The sequence below is a fragment of the Labeo rohita genome, chromosome 16 (assembly GCF_022985175.1).
Source record: "Labeo rohita strain BAU-BD-2019 chromosome 16, IGBB_LRoh.1.0, whole genome shotgun sequence".
In the NCBI taxonomy this organism is placed as follows: Eukaryota; Metazoa; Chordata; class Actinopteri; order Cypriniformes; family Cyprinidae; genus Labeo; species Labeo rohita.
This window is the reverse complement of record NC_066884.1, coordinates 22,303,152-22,324,870: the sequence shown is the minus strand read 5'-3', so window position 1 is coordinate 22,324,870 and position 21,719 is coordinate 22,303,152. Positions and strand designations below refer to the sequence as shown.

The following is a 21,719-nucleotide window of genomic DNA, read 5'->3' as shown; positions in this document are numbered from 1 at the left end:
TCCCTGCCCCCTCACTATTGCATATGAGAGCTTTGACAACATGATCAAAATAATACAGATAATACAAAATAATTTCCAGACGAAGCATTATGAAATAATTTACTTACCGTTTATGACGCAGCTGTCAGCAAGTGTTTCTTTGTGAACTCACCAGGACACTGTTTTTCATTTATAACAAAATATTTCATACAATTCTCTGACAGGATCCGGGATGCCATTAAAAGTAAACTATCCACTTGTTCCTTATGCATTATTAGTAATATGTATTTGCATGATGAAGGCATGTTACCAAAAACCTGAAGATATATATATATATATATATATATGGTCAAATAAATACAGTAATATTGTAAAATGCATCTTTTTTTATTCGTTACATTTCTTTCAAAACGATTTTCAATTTGAATGGCATCACATATTTGGTAACTCATGCTGCGTCCTCTAGAGGGCGCTATGGGGTCATGCTGGAGGCATGACCCCCATGGAAAACCACGCGCATGCTCTCCATTGACTTGTATTGCAGGATGCTGCCTCCTTGTCATTTCTGACTTAACAGTAACAGTAAACAAGCTAAAAAAAAACACAGAACTAGCTGCCAGAAAAAAAACAGCGTTTAAGGACACAAAAGTAGAACGCAATGTGTCATATTATTTTGAGAAGTACGCCCACTGGAGGTGAAAACTTAATTGCAACAGGAAACAATCATTATTTTTATCCATTTCAAAGGATTATTTCACCACCCTTTGTAAACCTGAGAGATGACATATTGAGAAACTAAACTTCATTGGTCTATGTCAGTGCACCCTTTCCTTTATTTTTTTTTGCTGGAGTAATGATCCAACAGAATGACTCAACGTGAAATACCCTGACATATACCCAGTAGTTCTGTTTTGTTTTTTTAGCTTATTTAGTGTACACACTGTCACATAGCAACTTTTACACATTGTTCTGCTTTTTGTTTCAAGTCAGAAATGACGAGGAGGCAGCTTTCTGCAATAGTCAATTGAGAGCTTTGGATGTGTGGGTGTGGCCTAAATGTGCTCTGTCTCTATGGCGCCCTCTAGAGGATGCAGCGTCTCGTTCCGTATTCACAGGGAACCAACATGCAGGACCTAAGACATTCTCAATCAAAAATGGAACTCACGCTGCGTCCTCTAGAAGGCGCTATGGGGAATGCCTCCAGTGTGATCCCATGGCACCCTCTAAAGGATGCAGTTTCTCATTTCCTATTTTCAAGGGTGCTCAACCCTGTTCCTGGAGATCTACCATCCTGCAGAGTTCAGCTCCAACCCTGAGCAAACACACCTGAACCAACTAATTAGGATCTAAAGGAGCACTTGATAACTACAGACAGGTGTGTTTGATCAGGGTTGGAACTAAATTCTGCAGAAGGGAAGATCTCCAGGAGCAGGGTTGGGCACCCCTGCGTTACATGCTTAACCCGAGATGTTTTCAGGCAACAAAAATGCTGATTTATTTATCCTGTTGACATTTTATGGCCTTTAATTTTTAAAAATGCATCAACAATTGGATAATCCATGGTAAATAAACAATATAACCCACAGAGACATTTCATGACTTTATTAATGAGTTTATTATTTATACCAACAAACAAAAACATTGTTTATCTCTCCCTCTCTCTCCCTTTAACCGTTCATCTTTTCACTGATGGGCCGAGCAGCCTGTGTGTGGTAGTGTGTACCTGCCCTTTCCAGAACGTTCCATCAGACAATATTCCAGAGTTTGAGATATGAACGTTACACCAAATGACATCACACACACAAACCCCTCCCCCATCAGATTGTTAAAAACAGAATCAGACAGCAATACAATAAATAAAAGGATCAGAATTAACACTGATGAGGAGGGGGAAGGGCAGGCAGGCAGGTGGGCGGTCGGTCGGGCGGATGAGGAGAGAGAGTAAGAGAAAGAGACTGAGAGAGATATCAGGTAAAAACAAAATTTTGTTCAGTTTCGTCTTTCTCCCCAGGACACAGAGAGAGGCTGGATGAAATGTTATATACAGTTGTATGATGAAGGGATAGGCGGAAGGAAAGAGAGAGGGAGGGAGGAAGGTAGGGCGAGAGAGAGAAAGAGATAGAGAGAGACCGAGAAAGGCTGGTTTCTGCTCATACCAGCACTGCTCCACTAGGAGAAAAATCTAATTACAAGGACAACAGAATAACAATAACAAAAATAACAAAATAAAAGGTACATGGCATTTACATATTAGCAATGAGAGAGGAGGAGGAGAGAGGAAGGATGGAAGAAGAAGGGAAAGACAAACAGCTCCAGTCTCATTTGCTAAGTATTTATGGTGTGTGTGTGGGCTCATGTATCAATGTGTCTTTTGGATGAACATCCGCAAAATCCCCATTTTATATAAACACACACACGGCGTAGACTCAATGCACAAATGTAATCAATCGGAACAGCTAACACGGCTATCGATGGGACTGACCTACCAGTTATATACGTGTGTCTGTATGCGCATGCACAAAAACAAAAGTGAGAACGTTTTTAATAACGAAACTGACAAACCCCCCAGATAAACCCTGTCTTAACTTATCCAAATACCTGTTCTCCTTAAAAGAAATTAAAACACAAAAGAGTGTGCAATGATTACTTAAAATTGACATTCGCACATATTAAGACACCCATTTTCATCTCCGTGAAGAGAAACAGCACATCTTGACACACAAACACTGACATCTCACGCTCGCTGCTTCATAAAACACGTCGCAGTCCTTGCTTTTGTGCAAGAACTCCTAAAGAAAGCTAAAATGTATGACTTTAAGAGCAAAATTAAATTTAAATGAGCTTGATATCTCATCATTTAAAAAGTCAAATGAAAAGGCAGAGAGAGCAGGAACTGTGCGGTGCTCTTCCTGCCACTAGAGGGCACGTGTGCCCTAAGCGGCCCTTCGCAGTCTTTAAACCGAAACATGACAATCACCATACTAAATTTACATCGACCTCATTATCTCCTCCTGTGATGACTGACGTCATTAATCTGGGCATCACACACTTCTACCATCATGACGACACCTAACACGAGGTGACAAGTGTGCGTGCTTGTGTGTTTCTGAGAGGGTACGTGCAAGGGAGACTGTTTGGAGCTGCTTTTGGGAAGGAGAGAGGAATGAGAAAGAAGGGATGAGGAGAGAGGGGTGATAACGTCGCAGTAATGCCAAGGGAACAATTAGGTGTTGTTGCTCAGGGGTCCCGGTGCTGAGCTAGACTGGGCTGGACCGTCTGAACCGCTGCCCTCTGTGAAGACAAACACATACAAGGATTTAAAATACTGCAGGGCGTGTGGATTCACAAATCCATACGGACTGACAGGAAGGGTAAATAAAAGGCATTTGGCGTGCATGTGCGATCAGTACCGTGTGAGGCAGGTGTCGTCTGCGAGCGAGCATGGGGAGGAATGAGAATGGAGTTCAACTGTGGTTGGATAGACAGCTCTGCAGTGGGGGGAGAGAAAGACAAAGTTAGCCATCAATATCTAAACGTGTCAAAACCCTAGATAGCTTTTTACTTGCGTCACAGGATGTGAAAGCAGTTTTAAATTACAAGCTCCCTTCTAAGTTTCCTAAAAGCCATAATTTGATGCATAGGTTGCGACGAGCTCAAGACAAAACTGAGTTGAATTACTAAATGCATCATTTTACCCACTATTTTCAGAGCTCCAGGCTCGGGAAACGATGGCAGTGATATTTTCACTTTTTTTAGCTGCAAATTACACAATGAGTCAACATAGATGGCGCTGACATCTTTGCTTAAGTTCACTTATGTGGATTCATTTTGAGGATCTATTGCATTGGGGGGGAGATTAACAAAGCAATGCATCAAACCATAATTTCAAGCTCTGCCATTGGTATAAGTGCAGTACATTGTTTCTATAGACACTAGAAGTATAAATACATCAAGTGCACTTCAGCTCATTGAGTGGCCAGTTTATAGTTTGCTGCCTTTTAACAAACAGACAAGACCATGAGCTGTGTTAAAGGGACACAGTAATCTCAAAAGCCTCTGCACATCATGTGAAGTGAAATAATGTAAAAGTATATAAAGTATACACTGCCATTCAAATGTTTGGGGTCAGGAAGATAAGTTTTCAGGATTTATTTGAGCAAAAACACAGTAAAACCAATAATAGTGTGAATTTTGTACAAATTAAAATGACTTTTTAAATTAGGCTTGTCAGTCAATTAAAATCTTTAATCTAATTAATTACATGATGTTTCGATTAATCAATCGCAAAATAAATGTAACTGTGAAAATACCCACAAAAGATTATTTAAAGCTATTTTTGTGTTAAATTAGAAAGTTTAGACTTCACAAATTGTAGCTTTAGAAAGAAATATTTTATTTGATTCAACAAAATTTATTACACAAACATTTAGGCTGCGACAACCTAATGTAAACTTTGGAACATAAAAGATAATTTGAGAAACACCTCAGTATTTTTTTTTGTTCATACAATGAAAGTCATTGGTAACCAAAACAGCTTTGTTACCAACAGACTTCAATACTTTTATATTCCACAAAAGAAAGGTTTGAAACAACATGAGGGTGAGTAAATAATGATAAATAATGAAATTTATTTTTTTTTTTTGGTGAACTGTCCCTTTAAATATTTTTATTATTATTATTATTATTATTATTATTACTACTATAAATTAAATGATACTCTAAATAAGAAACTAAATCTGCCAGCAGGTGGTGGTAAATGTCTTCGAGTCATTTATTCATTCGATTCGTTCAAATGGCTGATTTATTCAGGAATTAAATAAATGGCTCCGTTTAAACATGGATTCATTCAGAAACTAAACACCGCTGTGTTGCTCAGAGATGCATAACAATTCTACTGTGGCTTCAAAGGTAATGTGTTCTCAGCAAAATTGAGCAAAAACACATAATATTGTCTTTAAAATACAACACAATATCAACTTTTTATTTACTGAACTTGTATAAAAATCACATTTAAGCTCATGATAGATCAGGACAATTTTTTTTTCATAGCTAATTAAGTTAACGCGTTGAACTGACAGTCCTAGTTTTAATACGCTATAAAATGTAATTTATTCCAAAGCATGATGCAAAGCTGAATTGTCAGCATCATTACTCCAGTCTTCAGTGTCACGTGATGCTTCAGAAATCATTCTAATATGTTGATTTGGTGCTCATGAAACATTTGTAATTATTGAAAACAGTTTTACTTAATATTAAAGGAGAAGTCCACTTCCAAAACAAAGATTCCCATATAATGTACTCACCCCCTTGTCATCCAAGAAGTCATAAAGAAATTATGTTTTTTGAGGAAAACATTTCTGCATTTTTCTCCATATAATGGACTGATACAGTGCCCCGATTTTGAACATCCAAAATGCAGTTTAAACGCGGCTTCAAACGATACCAAATGCGGTTGTAAACACTCCCAGCCAAGGAAGAATGGTCTTCTCTAGCGAAACGATCAGTAATTTTTCACACACAAAAAAATAATTTAAATACTTTTTAATCTTAAACACTCGTCTTGCCTTTCTCTCCCTGAACTCTGTATTCTGGCTCAAGACAGTTAGGGTATGTCGAAAAACTCCAATCGTATTAACTTCAAAAATCATTTCAAAATCATCCTACATCACTGCAGAAGTACCGACCCAGTCCTTGCAAAGTGAACATGCAAAGATCAAACACCCTCAACTAAACAGGTAAAACAGCGATATAGGGTGATTTTGAAGTTGAAGGAGAGCATGAGATAGGAGTTTTTCGACATACCCTAACTGTCATGAACCAGAACAAAAACAGTCCAGGCAGAGTAAGACAACATGAGTGTTTGGCATTAAAAAGTATATAAACTATTTTTTTTAAAAATGAAAATAACCGATCGTTTCGCTAGATAAGACCCTTCTTCCTCAGATGGGATCATTTACAACTGCATCTGGGATCGTTTGAAGCTGCATTTAAACTGCATTTTGGAAGTTCAAAATCGGGGGACCATAGCAGTCCATTATATTGAGAAAAATGCTGAAATGTTTTCCTCAAACATAATTTTTTTTATGACTGAAGAAAGACAGACATGAACATACTGAATGACAAGGGGGTGAGTAAATTATTTGTAAATTGTTGTTCTGGAAGTGGACTTCTCCTTTAAGGACATCTAAACATTCACCCATCATTCATTAACCTTAAATATGGCGTAACATCTGAAACGTGTAAATAGTAGCAACTTGACATGGCAGCTCAATCAAATGTAAAATGTGCAATTAAGAGTGTGTGTGGAGCGTGGAAGCTGAATAGTAGCGCACTCAATGCATGACAAATGGAGGCACCGCTGCGGTTACTTTCTCTTAAAATATTCCGTCATTTTCGGTCATACAGATAAAAGTAATACATCTTTCAAATCTGTGAAGACTGTAAAGATGAATTTATTTGTGTGCACTCAGAATCTGTCTCTGTGAACTTGAGCATGTCGGCCGGAATTCTGTGTATACTTGCCGTACAGACATGAAAAATGTATCTATAGAGAGCAAAGTGTCTACTTTCAAATGAACCAATTTAAACAGAAAACAAATATTCTCAGATTATATAATCTGTATGAAACACGCATGCAGGCGCATCCACTACTGCAGAGAAGACGAATCGGTGTCGCTGATTAATCTCTTCAGCCGAAAAACAAAGCAAGCACTATTTTGTCAACAAATTCTTAAAATGTTAATGCAGCCTCACTGTTTTTCCTGACACATTCATAATCATTAGTTCTGCTGATGTGTTGTGGAAAGCTTTATGCATGCGCTTGAGTGCTTATTAGGCTATTAAAGGCTTATTATTATGATTTAAGTGGTTTATTAATAAACATGCAATTAGTCGACTAATTGTTTATACTAAATGACTAAATCTTTAGTCAATGCAGATTTGTGCTCTGCTACTCAGGATATTTCTGTGGGCAGAATGCAAGCTACTATGATGCTCAAATTGTAAATTAATGATTCACAAACTGGCTCCAATTACAATCAAGCTTCAATCTAACATACTTAATCACTGATCAGAGAGTCATTTTTGATGAACAGGGAAACTACTTGTCTGCAGTGTTGACTTTAGGTTCATTAGACTTAAATCAGTCTAATTACTGACTGGTTGTTCATTTGACAGCATGTAGTTAAGTTAAAAACATGTTTACAACTAGACAAAAGAGCTTTACAGTAATGAATGGTATACTAATTAAAGTAACAAATTTTTACCATATATAAGACTAAGCTGTTAAGCAAAAATAAACAATGTTTAACCTTTAGGAACATCAGTAGTGCCAGAATCAATTTATAACTAAATACTTTGCTGTGTGCAACCATTGTACTTTGTACATTGTACTTTTTACTTACTTTTATTTTTTTTACTTCTAAAACAACCATGTGTGTCAGGCACATTTCTTATGCTGGAAACGCAATGAAGAACATCTCAGATCAGATACTCACAGTAAATCAGTTCTTTAGATACAAGTTCTGCCTCAATGTACTAAACCATAAGAGTTTTCCTAATGTGTACGAGATATGACAAAGATATAGAAAGCGAGAGCTTGAGTCTCCAACTAATCTGACAAGGCTCAATCTGAATAGAAGTGGCAGTTCTTTCGGTTCAACTCACCCACAGGGCTGAAGTTGAAGAGTTGGGGAAGTTCTCGGCCATTAGGCAGACGGGCATTCGGCTGGCGCAGCTCGTCAAAGAAGGCGTGTGCACAGGCCTCCAGCGGAGAGAGCCGCGTCACCGGCGTGTACTCCAACAGACGAGAACACAATGAGATGGCTTCAGGAGGGGTCCTCGGCTTAAACACCTAACACAAATGCACAGAATCGCAGGGAAATGTCACATCTGACAAGTTTAAAAATGAATGTTCAGCCTAAACAGTTTTAGAGGGCCAAAATCATTGACCGGAACCAGTTATAATTTCGTCGACGAATAATTGGTGTCAGTGACATTTTTTCCACTGACAAAAATGAGACCATAATGACACAAAAACTTTTAAATGACAATGACAAAGACAAAAACATGTTTGTCAACGAATAATGAATAATGAATGCGATATTGCGCGGCTTGTCAGTGAATTTTGGCTCTTTCGGCTCTTTGTAGTGAGTGCCGCTCCATAATGAATGCGTCTGACTGCACGTGATGGAAATTTACGACTAATCACGGAACCGGCATTACTGAAGAGATGCACATCATAATCGCATGCGATTATTTGCACAGCCCTAGTATTCACATAAACACACTCGCTTGTCTTATTTAAATGTAAACAGTTGGGAGAATATCAGACGTGTATTAGTACATTGCATCCATGTATCCGGTTTTAAATGGAGAGCAGCCTAATTTACTTGCTGTTATCTGTCATATTGATGTTAATCAACCAACAACAACAAAAAAAAAAAAATGAAGAATGCGGTAAACAAGTTGTTATAAAAAATGCATAATTAGCCTATATAACCATTGGCATTTCATTGAAACGAAAACCATGTTCTTGTTTTTTATGAGAAGTGGCTTCATTTAATTTTAATATAAAGGCATGTTGCGTGTCACAGCAGTTAAATTTGTGTCTACCATGATAAAATCTTAATATCAAACCTATACAGCGAGTTTGGTAATTTTAAAGAAATGCTTAATAAATGCATTACACTAAGTAAACCCACTAAATTTTAGCCGATTAAATCTACTGTAGGTTTAGTCAACTAAAACTAAACTAAAACTATTCAGATAAATAAATTATGACTAAACTTTAGTCTAAAAGACTGACAAAGACTAAATCAAAATTTGCTGTCAAAGTTAACACTGACCGCAACAACAGCGTTAAATGAATGTTTATTAGATGCCATGTTTTGAGTGTGTCAGCATCCATTTCATGCAAATGACAGGTGAGCATGTCAGGCGTGGACACTGTGTCTGAGACGACAAAATAAATTTAAATCTATCTTCAATTTAAAGGGATAGTTCACCCAAGAAAGAATATTCTGTTATTAATTACTTATCCTCATGTTGTTCCAAACCCATAAGACTTTCGATCAAATTGAGATGTTTTTGATGAAATTCGAGAGCTTTCTGACCCTGTATAGACAGCATATAAAGATAAATATAAATAAAAAGGTCTTACAGGTTTGGAACAAGGGTGCGTAATTAATAACAGAATTTTCATTTTTGGGTGCACTATTCCTTTAAACACATTTGATTAATAAACCCAGACAAAAAAACTATTTTCATCATTTTCAGCCAAATGAAAATGTTACCTGAACCGAAATTTATTTATAAAGTCATAAAATGTTTCTTGCTGTTAGATAACTGTGAACTTTCAAAGCAACAAATGTAGCAACAGGTGCTTTTTACCTTTGTCCAAGGGTGTGCTTTGATCTGTGGGAATTTAAACTCTGTGTAGTTGGGGTTCATCTCTCGGATCTGTTCTCTTGTCGGGGTCCCCAAAACCTGCAGAAGGTGGACAAAGAGAGCATTAGGACTTGTGTCTCTGCTTACTCTTCAAAATACAGCACTGCAGATCTTCAGCTCGCCTTGATGATCTCCACTAGCTGGTCCACTCCACTGTCACCGGGGAATATGGGCTGTCCCAGAAGCAGCTCTGCTAATACACAGCCAGCTGACCAGATATCAATGTTGGATGTGTAATCCGTGGCTCCGAATATTAGCTCGGGAGCGCGGTAATACCGCGAACAGATGTATGACACATTGGGCTCCCCACGAACTAACTGTTTTGCACTGCGGAGATTACACAATAGAGGGTTATAAAATTGTCATCAAAAATACATGTTAAAATGTATAGTGGGCTGCATATGAAGGCGTACAATTGGCAAACTTGCATCAGTGCCAAAAAAAAAAAAAAAAAAAAATCTAAATCAAATTGAAAGATTGCCACCCCAGGGCACAAATGCTAGCGATTATACTTGAAGTACAGCAGTCAACATTTGAAGTGGATCAAATCCTTTCATCAAAGTTGTCCGAAAACCAACACAATACCCGTTCTTGTCTTTAGGACACTTTTGATTAACTGTTTTGGTCCACTTCAAATGTTGACCACTGTACTTGAAGTACAATTAAAGAACGAACTGGTGTAACATCGAGCGGGAAAAAAAAAAAAAAAAAAAATAACCCCAATTAAAAAGCAAACTTTCTGGCTAGCAAACATCTTTGAACTACCATTACCATTTTGTTATTGAGGCGAAAGTGCAAAGCACATATTTACATAAATAATGATTTAATACATGGGTGTGTTTCAAATACATGCCACATAGCGAAATGTCAGGGCACACACCTGCCAAAGTCACACAGTTTGAGTACAGCTGTGTCTGGGTCCACCAGGAGATTCTGTGGCTTTATGTCTCTATGGCAGACGCCTTGGGAATGAATATATGCCAGACTGCGAAATAACTGATACATATACACCTGAGAAAAAAAAGACAGATTGTGGGGGAGGAATGACAGAAGAGAGAAAAAGATGTTATTGTTTATTGCGCATGTACATATGAATAGACACAGAAGCAGTAGTCATGACCACACAGAGACTTACTTTGACATAGATAATGGGGATGGTGGTCTTGGACTTGTTGAAGTGTCGTGCCACCCTGTACACGGTTTCTGGTACGAAATCAAGCACCAGATTTAGATACACTTCATCTTTCTGATGGGAGAAAGAGAGAAGGCAGATTAGATTGTTCAACAGAGATAACATTCTTCAAATATATATTATTAACCATGACAAATTAATATCACAGGGATATAAAGACTCAAAGGCTGGACAGAAAAATAACCTTTTCTCCACTGGAGTAGAAGAAGTAGCGTAGCCTGACAATATTACAGTGGTCCAACTTCCTCATTATCTGTAGCTCACGGTTCTGTGGAGAAAGAAATGATGTGTGAAGGACGATAAAGTCACGGCATGAAAATCAAACATCTTATTTAATGCGTTCATCTGTGGAAATGTGTTTCTCTGACTGTGCAGCCCATTTAAAGGGATAGTTCACCCCAAAATGAAAATTCTGTTATTAATTACTCACCCTCATGTCGTTCCAAACCTGTAAGAGCTTCGTTCATCTTCAAAACACAATTCAAGATATTTTTAATGAAATCCAAGAGCTTTCTGACCCTGCATAGACAGCAACGCAACTGACACGTTCTGTCGTGGAGCACGCAATGTCTTCTCAGTGAGATTAAATGAAGCTTGAGAAGCTTTTGTCTGTCTGGGCACCCATGCTTATACCTTATTCTTATCAATCTTTTTAACCCAAAAATTGGTAGTCTGTTTATTTTTTTTATTGGGTTCGCCTGTCTGGCTTGCCACAATTAATAGTCCTCCTGGCTTATTGTCCAATTGAGGTATCTGGCCAGATCTGCCATTTTTAAAATAACCTTTATTCTGCCGTCTCCTATTGATTGGAAGTGTCAAACATCAAACTTGTTTGTGTTGTATTTGTCATGTTGTGGAAACCACCCAAAGTGCAATGATTCACTTAAATTCTCTGGCACAATCCAATGGAAAGCACCAGTACTGACCAATGGAGGGCACCTAAGACTCTCAGCCTGTATTAACACATCAAAAACTGGTATAATCATCATATTGATCAGTCTATTCATTACTTTTATGGCCATACATCATATTTTTGAGTAAAACAACAATAGTTCAAGTGCCAGAAAAGTAGTAAGGAGATTGTTAAAATAGTCCATGTGACATCAGTGGTTCAACCACAATATTACGAAGCTGCAAGAATACTTTCTGTGCACAAAGAAAACAAAAATACTGACTTTATTCCATAATTTCTTGTTTTCTGTATCAGTCTTCGACGCACGCTTATGAGAGTACCATGAACTATTTTAATGATGTCCTTATTACCTTTCTGGGGCTTGAATGTGTTAGTTGCATTGGCATCTATAGATGGTCAGAAAGGATTTGATCAAAAATATCTTAATTTGTGTTCCAAAGATGAACGAAGGTCTTACGGGTTTGGAACAATATGAGGGTAAGTAATTAATGACAGAATATTCATTTTTGGGTGAACTATCCCTTTAAAACTAGTACTGCACAATCAATCATTTAAATTTCACAAAATATGTGAACCTGAACCACAAATCCAGTCATAAGGGTCAATTTTTTGATCTTGAGATTTATACATCAACTGAAAGCAAAATAAATAAGCTTTCCATTGATGTATGGTTTGATAATATTTGGCCGAGATACAACTATTTGAAAATCTGGAGGGAAAAAACAACAACTAAGTAACAACAACAACAACAAAAAATAAAAATAATAATAATAATAATAAATATATATATATATAGAGATGTGTGTGTGTATAATAATAAATATATATATATATATATATATATATATATATATATATATATATATAGAGAGAGAGAGAGAGAGAGAGAGAGAGAGAGATGCAATGCATATAACTCAAATTGATATTTACTGTAGGAAATTTACAAATATCTTAATGAAACATGACCTTAATATCCTAATGATTTTTGGCATAAAAGAAAAATTGATAATTTTGACCCATACAATGTATTGTTGGCTATTGCTACAAATACACCTACGCTACTTATGACTGGTTTGGCAATGCAGGGTCACAAATATAGTTTTTAGGTGGAAGGCTGTGCCTTATGCTGTGAGAGACACTACACACACACTCATGATTCAGTGTTTTCACACCGAGTGCTTCCATTTACATTTGGTATTAACAATTTGGTATTAGATGAGACATATTGCCATTTCAATTCTTACAGGTTTGTGGGGTAACGTACATTAACATGCACTGTGAATGCTAAGTATTCCAGACTGAGTAATTTCAAACATTTGACTTCTACAAATGTCGAAGGTGTGGAAAATTTAGTTTTGCAGACAGAATGAGAAGATTACCAAAAAAAAAAAAAAAAAACTTATAAACATATATTATAAAACATATAGAAATAAAATTCTGTAATACATTGTCACAAATGATGATATATTACACAAACACTAATTGTGTATTTAATACAATCCTAATACTGAATAATAAATATTACATTTCAATAATATTTTTAAGTGGAAAAACAGTCTGTCTGAGAAGTGGACTGATACTCTCTTACAATTAAAGTGGATCAAAAAGTGATCCAAGTCAATTTTCAAGCCTAGGTACTAGGGCTGGGTATCAAGTTTGATACTTTCTAGGCACCGACCGAAATGCCTCGATACCACTGAGTATCGAAAAACTTGAGTCGTTCGGTACCAAACTTCGATACCTAAGGGGTTAATCTTGTCAATGTCAGTGTGCCAATAGGCCTGCAGCAATAGATGTGTTCAACTAACTAATTTGAACTTTGAGCACAGCTTGCATGCCAGTGGTGCACTCCGCTGCGCGTGCACTTTGGTTGACGCAGCAACAAACCGTCTTCACATGCCACTTCCGCGAGAGTGATTCGAAAGTATACAAAGCAGTCTGCTCGCTATAACTCTCTTGATCCTGCGCAGAGCCGCGACAAAGTCGAACACACCTGCTAGTTTACACCGATTACACTGTGGCTCACACGTGAGGCTGTAGCGTGAAAGCATTATCGTACAACCCCCTTAGATAGAAGACTATGTTTACACTGGTGCGTTTTTGTTTAAAAAATTAAAACAATCCTCATCCATACTCGAACTTCAGAAAAGATATCTGTCCATACTACACGACCAAAAGTGTGTGTTACGTGATCATTCAGGAACACTGTAGCATGATGCTACATAAGACAATAAATAAGATTTATATTCCGCTTTTACTCAAAACTCATTTTAAACCACCAGCGAGTGTTTGAAATAACTTCCGTTTGCTGTCAAATGTGTGTTTTGGCCATGTAACGTTGTTGAAATATGTTATGTCCTCTGAGTCACAACAGCATTTGCAGAAGAGAGAAGGCATATAACGTTATACATATTGACAGACAGCACTGGAAGGTGCTAGTGCTTGTCAGTAAATTAGTGGAAAATGAATAGAAATTATGATTCTGTCTGAGGTAGGCATTTTAAAACAAACATGCACTAGTGTGAAGGTAGCCTAACAGATGTGTAAACTGAAAACTTTGAGCTTTATTAAAACTATTTTCACTGATTTATTGTGATGGACATATTTTGTTCCTTTGAGCAGTGGAACAGGAGTCTTTGAATCTGTATAGATGCCAATAAGCAGAAAAAAAAACATTTTGAGATAATGTAATCTTGTTAAAATTGATTTCATAAAATTGGTATCGGAAAAAGTATCGTCCAGGAACTGGTATTGAAATCAAGGTATCGGTATCGACATTGATATCGAAAATTTTTGAACGATACCCAGTCCTACCAGGTACGATGGTAATAACATTGTTTTGTTAGCCCTGTTCACTTTGAGTGAATTTGAAAGAGTTAGGTCTTCTGAAAATGTGGAGAGCAACATTTCCTCAAGGCAGTAGAGCCTGGACAAAACAACTTATTTTGGAGTCATAAGGCAATGCTTGCAAGTTTGAAGTTTATAAAACACAGCTGAACAAGAAAGGGGGTGTTTCAATGCAATCTTAAGCCTTTTTGTTCTTTTAGCTTTGAAATCGTAGCAAAAGCAGCATGAGATATTAAATGGTTATCACTGTTCAAATCACAATGTGTCAAAAATTACAACGTGATTGTAGCAGCCCTTTTTAACATGCCTTTAGCATTACAAACTGAAATACAAACATTTCATGTTGGACTTGAAGGGCAGTATTTTATCTTGTGCAGGTTTTACACATTTAAGGGTGTTTTATTATGATACTGACATTAGTTTGCACACAAGCAGATTTTCTTACTCATCTTACCTTAAACCTCTTATCCTGAAGCACCTTCTTTATGGCCACCATCTCCTGGCTGTCGATGAGCCGAGCCTGGTACACCACTCCAAATGAGCCATTCCCGATCACCTTGATGTCTGTGTACGAGACCTCCTGAGGGCGGTCGGGACCCTGCCCTGGTGTGGCCACTACCGTTGTCACTTTCCCACTATCCCCTAAACACACAACAAAACAAGTTTCTTTTAAACAAAAGGCCTTTAACCGAAAGACCTGCCTGCTCAGTATAATAGAGACTTAGGGGCCCATTTACATGATAACATTTTTGGCCAACAGCGGGAAACTTTTTATGCATTTTGCCTGTTCGTTTACATGACCACGGCGTTTTGGGAACTGAAAATGCATAATTTTGAAAACAGATTTCAAAGTGCAAGCTTTTGGAAACGCCACGGTATTATTTCTGTGTAAACACACAATACGGGAATCTTTGAAAAAGGTGACGTCATGCTTGTGCGTAGTACATGGTAGGTATGCAGACGTGCAGTATGCATCGATTTTAAATGCAAGTGCGAACAAACAGCATCCAACTACTGTTAAAAATAGAAGGGAAAAACTTTTCTGTTTTTGACTACATCGTTGTTGTGTAAACACAGCCTTAAACCACAGCAGTCTCTTTGCTATATGCTATATGACTGTTGTGTTGCTCATTAAACATCATTTTTGCACAGTGATGAATTCTAAAAATAACATCCTTTAAAATAGTGGCAGACATTTGACAATTTACCTTAATGATCACAGTTGAATTAATGTTTAAAAGAGTTAGTTCACCTCTAAAATGAAAACTTTTTCAACAATTACTCACCCTCATGTTGTTCCAAACCCATAAGATATTCAATCATCTTTGGAACACAAATTAAGATATTTTTCCAGCAAATCTAAGTGATTTTTGTGTTCAACTGAAAGGCAGTTTACACACAATTTTGACATTAAAAAAATAAAATAAAAATATAATAAATATTTAATAAATCCATATGAACCGAGTGATTTAATCCAAGCCTGTTGAGACACGATCATTTTATATGAAGAACAGATTTATTGTAGGCTTTTATTTTTTATATAAACATTGGTAAAGCAATAATGTCTCTTGGCTCAATTCATATAGATTTAATTTTTGATGTTTTTACAAATGTTTTGAAGAATCAAGAATAAGTGATAGAATTTTAATTTTGGGGAGAACTAACCCTGTAAGTAGGAGACTGAAAAACAGACCGGCTTTATTACTTATCTACTAAACTGTTTTTGTAATTTAGGTGCAACTGGTACATCTGACTTGGTATTACAATTGGTGGGTCTCTAAATAATAATTAATAACAAAAACAGAATTATACCACTGTACAACAGGTGAAGTAACTGTTATAAAACTGCACTTCAGTCAATTTCATCTTCATCATTCTCTCTTTTTTCTGTAACTTTTACTTCTACTTTAGCTTCTGTAAAGACCATCAGACCAGTGCATTTTTAGCATTAATCATTAAAAAAAATGTAATAGCATATAATATCTGTGTGATAAGATACAGCATTTTGAATAAGCCTACTAGGAAAAACATTCTTACTACTATAAATGTGAATGTAAATTGTCATTTTTGTTGTGTTGTGTCCATGTAGTCATAACATGCTGTAGTATTGGTGGTAGACATGTTCCTCACGGTAAAAATCACAGCATAATTATGCTCTGACAGTATTAATTATGAATCTACAGTGTAATTTCAGCTGAGAAAAACATGAGTAATAGTTCTAATCAGCAGGTGAGTGTGGTGATTTGAAAAGTCACATGCAACACTTATGGTTATTTTGTGGTGCCTTGCATGTGTTTTTAAAGCCTTAAAAACACCTGTCTTCATTCATTGCAATTGCATGGGAACTGGTTAGCAGCACTTTTTAAAAGAATTCTCCTATCATACTCCATGGAAGAAGGTCAGTCAAGTTTGGATCAACATGAGAGTGCGTAAAACGTTAAATATTCCTTAAAACTACTCCTGCATACTTGAGAGGTCTTAATATTCAAAAGATATGAAAAAATAAAGATCACATCAAAGCACAGAGTCCAACTCCAGCATTAGATCTACGGCGGCTGAATCTTTTTGAACTCATCTGTGAACTCTTATCCGGCACGCCATGCCTGTTTGCCATTCTGTCTGACAGGTGTTAATAGTAATCCAACACCCGTGTTTAGATGCGTGTCCAAACACAACAGAACAACGGCTAGAGCTTATCACTAGGAATAGCAGAAACACCCTTAAGACTATTTGAACACGGGTGGAGGATGAGAAAAAACTAAAGTCTGACCACATTTCCACCTGTGGCCAAGAGCAGACCTGAATAATGGGGATGCCTGGAGACAAACAGAGCCCTTGGGTGATGTTTTTCCGTCGGTTGCTGTCAGTTTAGATTTAGAGGAGAAATGACAGATTCACCAAAACAAAAGGTTTGTTTTATTACCTGGCAAAACTATTATTTACCGGATCAAAGCAGAGCAGACAGCTCTTGTCATGTGTGACATAGACGCTTGCTGCTATTGAGAATTTTTCTTCAGAATAATGGTTTCAAGCAGGATGAAAGACAATGTGGGTTAGCGGCTCATTTAAATTGGCATCACATAGAAAGTCATTTTAATGCCATTTTTGCATAAAATGTGTTTGATTTTGCAAATAAAATTTGCTTAATGTGCAAAAACCTTTACATTTGAGGTGGATACATTTTCATTCAGGAAGACAAGCTCATTAACTAAGAAAAACATTATCACAGAATAAATTGCAACATGTGCATAAAATTTCTTGTGACTTTCTCACAAACAGTCATGTGACTGAATAATTATCTCTTCTGCTCACCAAGCCTGCATTTATTTGATCCAAAGTACAGCAAAAAAGTAAAATTCTGAAATATTTTTACTGTTTAAAATAACATTTCTACTTGAATAATTTAAAAAAAAATGTAATTTATTCCTGTGATTTCAAAGCTAAATTTTTAGCATCATTAATCCAGTCACATAATCCTTCAAAAATCATTCTAATATCCCTTTAACTTTCACCCCTTAAACGAGCTAATGAAAAAATTATTTAACATTAAATTCTTATTAGCCTTATGCACTTTTTTTTTTTTTTAAATTTATGTTTTTTATAAAACTCTACTGTGCAGTTGAGATGACAGTACATGGTAAATCTCGATTTAACTTCAAAGAACTATTTCATGAGTTATTTTGCAATAACAATCATTACTTGAACTTTATTAGTATCTTGGATACATCTCATAACCTTCAGGGTCCACAAAGTAAAAAAAAAAATATATATATATATTTTAAGTGTCTGTATAATATATATATAGCCGAAAAGCAACCATGTCTTTAACTGACATATCAACCACACGGTCACGCATGATTCGGATCATTATTACAAATGAACATTTCTGCATTTCTCATATACTTTGCTATATTTCTGTTCTTTACCCTCTACCCTGTTCACAACAACTTTATGGTTTCATCCCTACTTCCTTGACAGCTTGTTTGACCCTTTTATCTGATGACTGACCAGCACCAATCTCGCTTGTGTGACTGACTGAAGTTTGTGAACTGCTGCTCTCTCTTGAAAACCTGAAATTCCCATCCCTCCATGGAAACAGCAGACACAGAGATGGGGCAGTATAGCTGTGGAAAGATTGCTCTCTCATCTCTTCCTTTCGATAGATTTATTCCCTATTCAAAGTTATCCCAACCATACGTTAGAGATATCAGTTAAAGGGATGCTCAGATGTGCTGCTCAAAAAGCATTTACTATTATTATTAGGTTGAAAACAGCCGAATAGATTTTTTTAGGTTTCTATGATGAATAGAAAGATCAGAAGAACAGCATTTACCTGAAATAGAAATCTTCTGTAACATTATAAATGTCTTTATCATCATTTTTTATCAATTTAAAGCATCCTTGCTAAATAAAAGTATTAATTTCTATAATTACTAACTCCATGTTTTTGAATAGTATAGTGTATAATGTTAAAAAAGCTTTTCTTTTTAGATGAATGCAGATTTTTTTTTTCAACTTTCCATTCAACAAACCCTGAAACAATATGTACTCAATTGTTGTAAATACTGATGATAATAATAAATGTTTCTTGAACACCAAATCAGCAATATTTGAATGATTTCTGAAGGATCATGTGACACTGAAAACTGGAGTAACGATGCTGAAAATGTAGCTTTGATCACAGGAATAAATTACATTTTATATGATCTAAATATAATTACTTTAAATAGCAAAATATTTCACAATATTATGGCTTTTGCTGTATTTTGGATCAAATAAATGCAGGCTTGGAAAGTAGCAGAGAATTGTTTTAAATAAAAATTTAAATCTTACTGTTAAACTTTTGACTGATAGTGTAAATAACAAAAATAATCATAAAATGATGCTACTATGAATCTGAAGCGTCAGAGCCAAAGCTTGTCATTAAAAAGACTGGCTAGTATTATCCACTAGGATGAGAGAGATGGATTCAGGCCAGTTAATGGCCAGTCACTCTGTCATGTGTTCATCGTTCATGTTTGTGCCATTTAGCGGCTTTCAGTGATGATTTGAATGATGATATCACTGCTTCCATCAGACACGTGCATATGAATATAAGAACAAAAATGTGAAAAATTTACACATTACGTAAAATTAACGTTAATGATACATAATATGCATCACGTTTTAGGAGAGCAATTAAAGTGGTTACCGGGCTGAAAACAACTGTAGAGAAAAACAGCAATGGCTGTTGTGTGTTGTAACTACTGGTTCAAGGTTTCTCGTGGGTTACAGTCGCACATCCATCCACCCACTCCATCTCCCCTCATTCCTACAAACAACACCCATCACCATTCCCATGGAAATCCAGCAGTCAGCACCAGCGTAGATGAACGCTGCTGCCAGCACTGCAGTCACTGGGAATCATTTATGGAGCACCAAATGAAGAGGTTTATGCCTCTAGGGAAACCACTAGTTTTCACAGGAGTAGCCAACCACAAATTTACATTGGGTCATTTTTCGTTCACAGTGTTTGAAATGAAAGCTTTGTGATGATTGTGTTAGACTACGAGGAGGAAGACTGGGGGTCGTTTAACGTTACATTACTAATAATATTGATCCTGATGTTTTATCCTTTAAATATACGAACAGGCAAACGCCACTTTGGTCCTCTCTACACTGGTGTTAAGAGTATTATTATATATATTTAGGATGCGACTAAACGCATCCAGGGTCGCACATGATAAATTCATTCAAATCAAATGCCAAATTGAAAATACAGTCTGTTAGATGTTGCCGGCTGAGCTAACTGAGCTTTGTTACCAAGCGAGCACATCTTGAATAACGCGACGTCTAAACATCTTACAAACCACGAATCATATTTTAAAGAAGGGTTCACACTGGGCAAAATGTGATGCAGTGGTATCGATCACAAGAGATGCGTTTAGCGCATGCTATTATGAAGGATTGTCGAGCTAATGTAGTGCAATCAAAGCCCTTGATCCGTCTATAAAAACAAGCTCACGTTAGCTTAGCCAGTTAGCCGCCTAAAGTAGGTTAACGCGATCAAGGCAAAATAATCAGACAAATTAATGAACAGCACGCTACGCGGTCTCGCACTTCGGCGTTTACTAGTCTACTAATACCACATTTATTGAGATTGTCGTGTGATGTCATTGAATGATACTCACTGCCCAGCTTTAGGTTTCCGAAAGCAGACGAACTCCCGCCTGAGGCCTGCGCGCCCCCCGTCTTTCCTGAAGAGCTTCCACCGGCGACGGCTGATCCGGCAGCGGCTGCAGCGGCTCCCGGGACCCCCGGAGGCTCAGCAAACGAGCTAGTCCTGGGCCGCCCGCTGCCGCTCATTTCGGGTTGCAAGTGTGCCAGAGCGGGGGTAAAGTGTGCCTGTAGACTGGCCCAGGCGCGTAGTGGATATGTCAATTTAAACTACAGTAAACGTTAAAAAAATAAAGATTGCTGAACTATTCTATCAATAGCAAACTGTGCGCCTCCTTTCTTTCTCTGTGGCTGGCAACTGGCGCTGACGCACAGTGACGCTCTATGCGCATTGTCTTCTGGGTAATGAAGTTCAACAACGCTCTCACGTGCATGGATCCTGCAGCATTAGAATGACCAGCTGAGGATGCCGAGGACACATAAATAAAAATGCTAAATCTTTTTTTTTTTTCTTACCAGTAAAAACTATGTCCGTCACTAAAATAAAATACTCGAAACAAATTTCCAATCAGTCTTTAGAAAGCAGATTGTTTGAAAAGCCATGCATTACATAACCTTATGCAATAACATAATATAATACATCAATAAATAAATACTGAAATGATTAATTTGGCTTCAGAGGAAACGTGCTGTCACGTTTGTTGTCGATTAAAATCTCTTGTTGTATTAAAACGTTTTATTTGACAAAATGCCAATTCGTATGGAAGGCAAACAGTGCTTTCCCCTTCTTTAACGATGTTTTGTTTGGATTTTTCACTCTTGAGAAGCAATATGGAAATGTTTACTTTCCCTATTTGATCAACAAATGCAAGGTTATGAAAGTTGTTTGTTTGTTTTCATTTTTCACTCTCTCGAATTTTAATTGCTATGATTGTTTGGCCATCCTTGAACCCCTGGCTCTTTTCCATGGCATGTTTTCTGACATTTGTATTTTCTGGGTGGTTAATTATAATATTAAAAAGTGTTTATTATTATTGCTATTGATTATTAATAGTAATAATAATAATGATAATAATAAAAACAGTACCTTCCCCTTTAATAAGTTCCGGAATGGGCTGGGAAAAGGAATTCTTATAATATCAGATTCTGTTATTCGAAAGACTAATCATAATAATGTCGCACATT

General features: G+C 36.8%; 1 protein-coding gene across 1 annotated transcript; it reads right to left on the bottom strand.

Moving 5' to 3' along the window:
- Window positions 1-1,566: 1,566 nt before the first annotated feature.
- On the bottom strand, window positions 1,567-20,930 carry gsk3ab (glycogen synthase kinase 3 alpha b). Its single transcript, XM_051131659.1, has 10 exons — window positions 20,549-20,930; window positions 14,833-15,020; window positions 10,803-10,886; window positions 10,562-10,672; window positions 10,307-10,437; window positions 9,549-9,753; window positions 9,370-9,465; window positions 7,645-7,831; window positions 3,390-3,467; window positions 1,567-3,270 (listed from the first exon to the last, which is right to left on the bottom strand). The coding sequence occupies exons 1-10, from the start codon at window positions 20,721-20,723 to the stop codon at window positions 3,203-3,205; spliced, it is 1,323 nt and encodes a 440-aa protein (XP_050987616.1). The 5' UTR covers window positions 20,724-20,930; the 3' UTR covers window positions 1,567-3,202.
- Window positions 20,931-21,719: the final 789 nt, after the last annotated feature.